Here is a 9,736-nt window from a genome sequence, read left to right on the forward strand (position 1 = left end):
GTTCCCTGAGTAGGGAATGAGACACTGCGTCCTCTAGGTTTCTTGCCATGCTTCGGACGCAAGCTTCAGACGAAGAAGTGGATGATGTGTTCTCCCGGTGCCTATTTATACTATAGTCGCACCGGTAGTGATGTCATGGCTGTCGCCGGCCAACGTGTTGTTGGTGTTTTTTCAATGTATGCTTCAGACACGGGTCACGACGAGGCGTTCCCCATAGCGACCCCTAGAGGACGCAGTGTCTCGTTCCCTACTCAGGGAACCATGGTTACATAAGTAACCTGAGATGTTTTGTTGATACCAACAATCTTCAAAATAACTTCTTTGGGTGAAAGTAAATATAAGGTATGTTAATACAATACTTAAAAGTAAAAAGTATGTGTGTAAATCTTTGTAGGGAGTTTTTTATCATCCTGTCTATTTTCTGTAAATCTGCTTTGGAATGATGCCTACTGTAAAAAAAAAAACACTAAAAATTATTTTGAGATAATATTTCAATTATTTGCTTTAGTACAATGGGAGATACGAGCTGGCTATTTATCAAACGACATGTTGTCTTTACAATATTGCTATTTTACACAAAGTAAATGCCTATAAATGGGACTGTATGAATATATGCCTTTTTTATATTTAAGCCTTCTCCAAATGGTGCTAGGGCTATGGGGAAAACTAAAAATGTTCCTTGGAGTCTGGGGATAAGAAGACAAATCGACTAAACTGAAAGATGAGCTCAGTTTATGTACCCTCGCCAAGCTGCCCACTGCACTTCCTTCTCTCTTGCCTGATTTGTTGTGTTGTTGCAGCCAGGCAATCTGACTGCTGCATTAAAGGAATAGTTCACCCAAAATTTGAAGCCGCATCATGATAAAGTTTTCAGGCATTGGATGCAATTGTATGAAAAACATATGGTAACATTGGTGTAGGGACCAATTCTCTCTGTTAACTAGTTGCTTATTACCATGCATATTACTAGCATATTGGTTATTTAAAGCACATTTTCTGCATGACCATATTCTGCATCCCTAATCCTACCCAATACCTAAACTTAACAACTACCTTACTAAGCAGTAATTAGGGGTTTACTGAGGCAAAAGTCATAGTTAATAGTTAATTAATAGCGAGAATTGGACCTTAAAATAAAGTGTGACCAAACATACTTATATATTTGACATAATTTATTTTGCAGCTGACAGTGTCTAATGATGTATGAGGGCAAACTATGGTGCTCTTTTAGAATAAAAATAGCTTTTTCAAGCCACTGATATGACTGGAGTGTACATCTCATGTGAGTTTATATTGGCTACATTTAACCAAACAGTAGCCTACCATTTATTGCGAGGTCGAACTCATAACCTTATGATCAGCGAGCCACCCTGTCACGCAGCACTGCTTCGGGTGACCCGAGTTTGAGTGCCGTCTGGAAGTCTCGATCCCTTCCACTCTCTCTCTCTTCTCAACAACTCCAAAAAAAAAACAATTCTGAAAAATACATCTTTAAAAGAAAAATTGTATTTACCAGGGCTCTTACTCTCCCAGTTATTTAAGACAGCTCGAGAGGTCTCTCAAGTGGTTAGGAGTTGCTAGATAGGGGCTTGTGATGGCGCTGAGGAGACAGAGACATGCGCGAATCTTTCAGGAGAGGAAGAATGTTCTTGAAATGTTTGACGACGAGCAGTTAATCAAACAGTTACATTTCCTCAGTTATTCAAACAGAAAACAAGCAAAGAATATTTACATTACCATAGAACATCATAACTGACTTCAGTCTAGCGTGAGTATTATATGCTTTTATATTTTAAAAACACTTTATATTTTAAAAACACGGGCATGTTGCTGGTGTAACCCACGGCAAAAGCCGAAGAAGAAGTGACTCGTCGGAGAAGCATTATAGCCGTGAGGCGGCAAATAAATATCAAATCATTAAATCCTTATTTAAAACTACAAAAAGGAGACAACAACGGAACAGGAGAAGATGGCATACTTTCAATCTCCACAAGGACTTGTACCAAGGCAGATCAACATTGTTTGTCGTGGACAACTACTGATGTATAATGCTATGTAGTATAATAAATGATAAGACACTTGTTCTTTGTTTTGTTTTATTTGATATAAGAAGGTGTAACATTAACATATATTAAAGTGCACATAAACACACACAAAACTCAAGTGGATCCGGAGGGAGGGGTTCTAGCAGACCAATTACAGCGCTTGCGGTCTGCGTAGAATTGCTGTTAGATTTTTGGAGAGGTGCACGTCAGGCTACGGCATAGGGTGTGCGTCTATGCGTAGGCTACAGCGTAGGTTCGACGCAGCAGTATAAATTGGGCTTTACGGCTCCGACACAGCCACTGGAGCTACTCACCACCCGCGCCGTGGCAAGTTTCTGAAGCGGCTCTCCGCGCTGCATCACTAAAGATAGGCACCTATATTTTTGAAGGATAATAATAATAATAATAATAATAATAATCGTCTTGCTGTCGTAAAAGAAATCAGCAACAGGCGATATCTCTGGCTATCATCGATACACAATACTATTGTCTACCGGCACAACCCTAAATTGAAGGTTGTGATGACGATTCGTTTCCTTACCATAATGTATTCTCTAGAAAATGTTTGATTGTCGAATGTGTGTTGAATGTAAACTCCTATTAGGAATTTAACCATTCAGTGTGAATTTATCTGAGAATATTCTTAAATAAGGAAATCTATTCAGCGATTGGTCCATGCGTATTTCGTCATCCAAAATCCCGTTTGTGGCACAGCAAAGTGTCGTGAATCAACTCTAAGACTGACACTATATACACTAATAGCATCATACATACGTCTATACACAAAGTAATATGAATTAATAAGGCTGATGATAGACTGGGCAACTTTTTGAGCAATGTTGCTGTCAATGGGCAACCAGGTGAGACACAGGGCCCATGACCGATCTAAAGTATTTGTTACCCATTCTCAATGGGAAAGTGCCCAAGCAACATTGCTCAAAAAAAGTTGGCCCTTGTATCATCAGCCTAAGATTTTGTGTTACTAGTTAAATTATTTTTGGATACTTACATTGATTTTAAATTAAGTAAATTAAGAAAAGGCAATACACAAAATAGAAGTCATCGCACAAAACATGAATACAAATATGACAATGTGATTGAAACCACAGTGCTGATTTTTCACTAGCATCACCTTATTCGTTTATTAGACTTAGAAGTTGTTTAGTTATCCTGGTATTATCAGTATACAGGCATAAAAAGTTGGCCAAGCTTTTCCAACAGATGTTTTAAGGCTGTTTGAAGCAAAAGTATTTAGATTGTTCCTTCTTTAGACAGAAGTAATTATTGGTGTTGGAGTCTTTTATTATTTTGATGGCAAACTCTCTCTTGTCTATTGTTTTTTTTTTCCTTCTGTTCAAGTTCTGTATGTAATCCTGGACCCAGTCTTCTACTGGAGAAGAGCAAATTTTGTTCCTCCCCACAGTTATGAATCTGTAAATAAATTGTATACATAAATTGTTTTAAAATTGTACTTTAAGACATACAATTCTAATAAGAGTCCATTAAGAATAGATTATGCAGTCTATCAGATAATAGTCGAAATATAAAAACAAGAAATAACAACAACAACACAAATGTTATGGTGTCCATGTAAATTGGAAATTTGGAGGGGGGAAAAAATACTTTAATTTTAGTCCTAAACTCACAGCACAGCTCTGATAGAGCAAAGTGGTGTTTCTTGAACTCTGTAGTCCACAATTTCATGAAATGCTGTTTTGTTTTTTGTTACTGCTAAGCAGCAGTCCTTGGTTGTAGATGATGTGACTTTAATAAAAACAGAAGCCAAGACTTATTATTTATAAAGCAGTAAACATGTCATGTTCATGTCAGTATGAGCCTACATACTCTCTCTAAAAAAAAAAAACACATATCATCACCAACTACTCCATATGTTACTGTTTCACACATCTTACATGTCACAGTACTCAGAGAAGATTCTGGGCTGTCTCTGGACACTGAAGTTGGTTGTATGGTTGTTTTGTTGATCTCTGTCTCCGGTCCAGATGTTTTGATCGTTGTTCTCCCATCCACTATCGCCTTTGCTTTTTTAGCCCAGATGCTGTCTGGATCTGAACAAATAGTTATGTTTTTCTTGGTGTGAAATCTGAACGTGGAAAAAAATTATACTTGACGTTTTAGCTCTCATCATTTAATTATCTGCACATTTATTACTGAGTCTGTGTAAAACTTCGAATTGGTATATATTACAATAACTCTAAACTTGCCTTACAGCTCTGGCAGGACATAGATTTGTTTCTTGCATGTCATAATGCAAAATTTTTTCAACTGGTATTCTGGTGTTTGTCACAGTATCACAGCAGTCTACTAAACGTCCATCAGCTGTTGAAGAAGAACATCATTGTATTGAGGTAAGTGATCATTATATTCACAGTATAAGATATAAACACATGTGCACTCTCTCATTAGCTACTATATCGGCTCAACTTCTCTACATTTCAGGTGAGTGAAAGTTACTAAAACCAGATGTTTTGATTGTCGTCACTATTGGTGTTACAGGTGTACTCGTGCTGGTCTCCGTCTCTGTTCCTGGTGTTTTGTTTGTTGTATTTACAGTTGGGATAATGTTTGTTGTACTTGAATAGCACATGGTAGGGAAGGTTTTGGGAAGGTTTTGTTTTCTTTCTCCCATCCACTATCCTCATCGCATTCTTAGCCCAGTTGTTATTAGGATCTGAACAAATAACTTTGTTTTTCTTGGTGTGGAATCTGTACATGGAAAAAAAAGGATACGAGACGTTTTAGCTCTCATCATTTAATTGTCTGACAATGTCTTACTTTGTGTAAAACTTAACATTGTGATAGATTATAATAATTCGGAACTTGCCTTACAGCTCTGATAGGACATAGCGGTTGATCTTGCATAGTATAACGCACAATGTATTCAGCTCGTATATTGGTGCGTGACACAGTAAGACAGCAGGGTACTGGACGTCCATCACCTATTGGAGAAGCACATCATTTTATTCAGATAAATTATCATTATATTCACAGTATAAGGTGTACACACGTACACTCTCTCTTAAAATACATTGCAGTCTGAAGTTCTCTACATTTCAGTTAATTGAAAGTTACTGAGGTCAAGCCACAATATTTAACCAAAGAGCTCATAATTAAAATAATCAAATCTCACCTGCTACCACAACACTCATCCATCCTATAGAGAAAAGAAAGGCAGCAAATAGAGTGAACTTCATCTTGTTCTGTTGCTCACTTCTAATCATGAAACTTTCTGCTGGGCTGAAGGGTCTATGTTGAGGGAGGTCTTTCAGCCCACAAAGCTCAGCACCCTCTGCGATCACTTTTCTTCGTCACCTAGGCCCACAGACACCTCAGTCGGGGACAGGAAAAGATGAGTGATGAGTGGAAGACCAAAAACGAGAGAGAAAGAGATGCATTTAACCACATAGAGGAAAGTAAGGGGTTACAAAATTCACAATGAGCCTATTACAGCGCTTGCGGTCTGCGTAGAATTGCTGTTAGATTTTTGGAGAGGTGCACGTCAGGCTACGGCATAGGGTGTGCGTCTATGCGTAGGCTACAGCGTAGGTTCGACGCAGCAGTATAAATTGGGCTTTACGGCTCCGACACAGCCACTGGAGCTACTCACCACCCGCGCCGTGGCAAGTTTCTGAAGCGGCTCTCCGCGCTGCATCACTAAAGATAGGCACCTATATTTTTGAAGGATAATAATAATAATAATAATAATAATAATCGTCTTGCTGTCGTAAAAGAAATCAGCAACAGGCGATATCTCTGGCTATCATCGATACACAATACTATTGTCTACCGGCACAACCCTAAATTGAAGGTTGTGATGACGATTCGTTTCCTTACCATAATGTATTCTCTAGAAAATGTTTGATTGTCGAATGTGTGTTGAATGTAAACTCCTATTAGGAATTTAACCATTCAGTGTGAATTTATCTGAGAATATTCTTAAATAAGGAAATCTATTCAGCGATTGGTCCATGCGTATTTCGTCATCCAAAATCCCGTTTGTGGCACAGCAAAGTGTCGTGAATCAACTCTAAGACTGACACTATATACACTAATAGCATCATACATACGTCTATACACAAAGTAATATGAATTAATAAGGCTGATGATAGACTGGGCAACTTTTTGAGCAATGTTGCTGTCAATGGGCAACCAGGTGAGACACAGGGCCCATGACCGATCTAAAGTATTTGTTACCCATTCTCAATGGGAAAGTGCCCAAGCAACATTGCTCAAAAAAAGTTGGCCCTTGTATCATCAGCCTAAGATTTTGTGTTACTAGTTAAATTATTTTTGGATACTTACATTGATTTTAAATTAAGTAAATTAAGAAAAGGCAATACACAAAATAGAAGTCATCGCACAAAACATGAATACAAATATGACAATGTGATTGAAACCACAGTGCTGATTTTTCACTAGCATCACCTTATTCGTTTATTAGACTTAGAAGTTGTTTAGTTATCCTGGTATTATCAGTATACAGGCATAAAAAGTTGGCCAAGCTTTTCCAACAGATGTTTTAAGGCTGTTTGAAGCAAAAGTATTTAGATTGTTCCTTCTTTAGACAGAAGTAATTATTGGTGTTGGAGTCTTTTATTATTTTGATGGCAAACTCTCTCTTGTCTATTGTTTTTTTTTTCCTTCTGTTCAAGTTCTGTATGTAATCCTGGACCCAGTCTTCTACTGGAGAAGAGCAAATTTTGTTCCTCCCCACAGTTATGAATCTGTAAATAAATTGTATACATAAATTGTTTTAAAATTGTACTTTAAGACATACAATTCTAATAAGAGTCCATTAAGAATAGATTATGCAGTCTATCAGATAATAGTCGAAATATAAAAACAAGAAATAACAACAACAACACAAATGTTATGGTGTCCATGTAAATTGGAAATTTGGAGGGGGGAAAAAATACTTTAATTTTAGTCCTAAACTCACAGCACAGCTCTGATAGAGCAAAGTGGTGTTTCTTGAACTCTGTAGTCCACAATTTCATGAAATGCTGTTTTGTTTTTTGTTACTGCTAAGCAGCAGTCCTTGGTTGTAGATGATGTGACTTTAATAAAAACAGAAGCCAAGACTTATTATTTATAAAGCAGTAAACATGTCATGTTCATGTCAGTATGAGCCTACATACTCTCTCTAAAAAAAAAAAACACATATCATCACCAACTACTCCATATGTTACTGTTTCACACATCTTACATGTCACAGTACTCAGAGAAGATTCTGGGCTGTCTCTGGACACTGAAGTTGGTTGTATGGTTGTTTTGTTGATCTCTGTCTCCGGTCCAGATGTTTTGATCGTTGTTCTCCCATCCACTATCGCCTTTGCTTTTTTAGCCCAGATGCTGTCTGGATCTGAACAAATAGTTATGTTTTTCTTGGTGTGAAATCTGAACGTGGAAAAAAATTATACTTGACGTTTTAGCTCTCATCATTTAATTATCTGCACATTTATTACTGAGTCTGTGTAAAACTTCGAATTGGTATATATTACAATAACTCTAAACTTGCCTTACAGCTCTGGCAGGACATAGATTTGTTTCTTGCATGTCATAATGCAAAATTTTTTCAACTGGTATTCTGGTGTTTGTCACAGTATCACAGCAGTCTACTAAACGTCCATCAGCTGTTGAAGAAGAACATCATTGTATTGAGGTAAGTGATCATTATATTCACAGTATAAGATATAAACACATGTGCACTCTCTCATTAGCTACTATATCGGCTCAACTTCTCTACATTTCAGGTGAGTGAAAGTTACTAAAACCAGATGTTTTGATTGTCGTCACTATTGGTGTTACAGGTGTACTCGTGCTGGTCTCCGTCTCTGTTCCTGGTGTTTTGTTTGTTGTATTTACAGTTGGGATAATGTTTGTTGTACTTGAATAGCACATGGTAGGGAAGGTTTTGGGAAGGTTTTGTTTTCTTTCTCCCATCCACTATCCTCATCGCATTCTTAGCCCAGTTGTTATTAGGATCTGAACAAATAACTTTGTTTTTCTTGGTGTGGAATCTGTACATGGAAAAAAAAGGATACGAGACGTTTTAGCTCTCATCATTTAATTGTCTGACAATGTCTTACTTTGTGTAAAACTTAACATTGTGATAGATTATAATAATTCGGAACTTGCCTTACAGCTCTGATAGGACATAGCGGTTGATCTTGCATAGTATAACGCACAATGTATTCAGCTCGTATATTGGTGCGTGACACAGTAAGACAGCAGGGTACTGGACGTCCATCACCTATTGGAGAAGCACATCATTTTATTCAGATAAATTATCATTATATTCACAGTATAAGGTGTACACACGTACACTCTCTCTTAAAATACATTGCAGTCTGAAGTTCTCTACATTTCAGTTAATTGAAAGTTACTGAGGTCAAGCCACAATATTTAACCAAAGAGCTCATAATTAAAATAATCAAATCTCACCTGCTACCACAACACTCATCCATCCTATAGAGAAAAGAAAGGCAGCAAATAGAGTGAACTTCATCTTGTTCTGTTGCTCACTTCTAATCATGAAACTTTCTGCTGGGCTGAAGGGTCTATGTTGAGGGAGGTCTTTCAGCCCACAAAGCTCACCATCCTCTGCGATCACTTTTCTTCATCATAAATAAATCAATAAATAAATAAATAATAAGCCCTAAAAGTTGACCCTAAAAGAGTGCTGTAGCATTTTATTGGGATATTTTTAATATTTTTACCCAAGTGCTGGGTAGTTTTTTGGTATTCATAGTACTGATTCTAAATGATTATAGTATTCTAATATGGTATTTATATTTTTAATGTTTTTATTTAGTTACATAAACTGAGCTGACTTTATTTATGTTCAGAAAGATCATAGCACATGCTGATTTCTATCTTAAATATCTTAAAGTATCTAATATTTTTTCTATGATGGTGTTTTCATGGTATGTGTCCAAGAAACTTCGCATTTCTATGTTACCATGTTAAAAATATGGTAATAACATGGTACTTGTTTGTAAATATGCTGTAATTAGAGCTATACCTGATTACAGTGCATACAGTACATGGCACTATTTTCTGTAAAGTTCCAGTGGAATGGTGTTTAGGCCTATTGTGAAAAACAACCTAAAAATTAGTTAACAAGAGTTTGAGTCCTGTCCAGAGTTCGATTCTGGATCCTGTTCCACTCTTCCTTCATGTCTCTTCTCAACAGTTGTATGAGAAATATATATAGGAAAAATATGCAAAAAAAAAGACAACTAAAAGAAAAAGTTACTTAACGGAAATGTAATATTCAGTCCGCAACAAATATTCTCTAGGACCATACATACAAAACACAACTTAATATGGACAAGTACATTTTACTGTAAATGCATTTTATATTAATTAAAAAAAAAACACACAAAATACAAATAATCACACAAAACAGGTATAAAAAAATACAGTGTTTGGGAGCTTGTGATGGCAAATTCATACTTGCCTGTTTTTTTCAGTTTTTCGGTTTCTTTTGTTCTGTTCAAGATCTGTATGTAATCCTGGACCCAACTCTTCTTTGGGGGAAAGCAAATTGTCAAATTGTTTAGTTCTTTATAGTTCTGTAAATAAGCAAATATGTAGACAATGCACACACACACACACACACACACACACACATATATATATATATATATATATATATAGAGTGTTTT

The 9,736-nt window shown here is 36.6% G+C and overlaps 1 protein-coding gene and 2 long non-coding RNA genes across 3 annotated transcripts; all 3 read right to left on the reverse strand.

The window, feature by feature from the left end:
- Nucleotides 1-2,972: 2,972 nt before the first annotated feature.
- On the reverse strand, nucleotides 2,973-4,477 carry LOC107694642 (uncharacterized). Its single transcript, XR_001634902.1, has 4 exons — nucleotides 4,276-4,477; nucleotides 3,959-4,149; nucleotides 3,692-3,809; nucleotides 2,973-3,476 (listed from the first exon to the last, which is right to left on the reverse strand). It is a non-coding gene; the product is annotated as an uncharacterized LOC107694642 (long non-coding RNA).
- Nucleotides 4,478-4,494: 17 nt separating this feature from the next.
- Nucleotides 4,495-5,382, reverse strand: LOC107694629 (eotaxin-like). The gene is given in 4 exon segments (XM_016494316.1): nucleotides 4,495-4,612; nucleotides 4,614-4,772; nucleotides 4,891-5,005; nucleotides 5,197-5,382. Coding segments are annotated over 4 exon segments (456 nt in total). The 5' UTR covers nucleotides 5,261-5,382.
- Nucleotides 5,383-6,286: 904 nt separating this feature from the next.
- On the reverse strand, nucleotides 6,287-8,696 carry LOC107694643 (uncharacterized). Its single transcript, XR_001634903.1, has 6 exons — nucleotides 8,511-8,696; nucleotides 8,210-8,319; nucleotides 7,590-8,086; nucleotides 7,273-7,463; nucleotides 7,006-7,123; nucleotides 6,287-6,790 (listed from the first exon to the last, which is right to left on the reverse strand). It is a non-coding gene; the product is annotated as an uncharacterized LOC107694643 (long non-coding RNA).
- Nucleotides 8,697-9,736: the final 1,040 nt, after the last annotated feature.

This window comes from Sinocyclocheilus anshuiensis, unplaced genomic scaffold, assembly GCF_001515605.1.
Source record: "Sinocyclocheilus anshuiensis isolate Anshui unplaced genomic scaffold, SAMN03320099.WGS_v1.1 scaffold1638, whole genome shotgun sequence".
Taxonomy (NCBI): Eukaryota; Metazoa; Chordata; class Actinopteri; order Cypriniformes; family Cyprinidae; genus Sinocyclocheilus; species Sinocyclocheilus anshuiensis.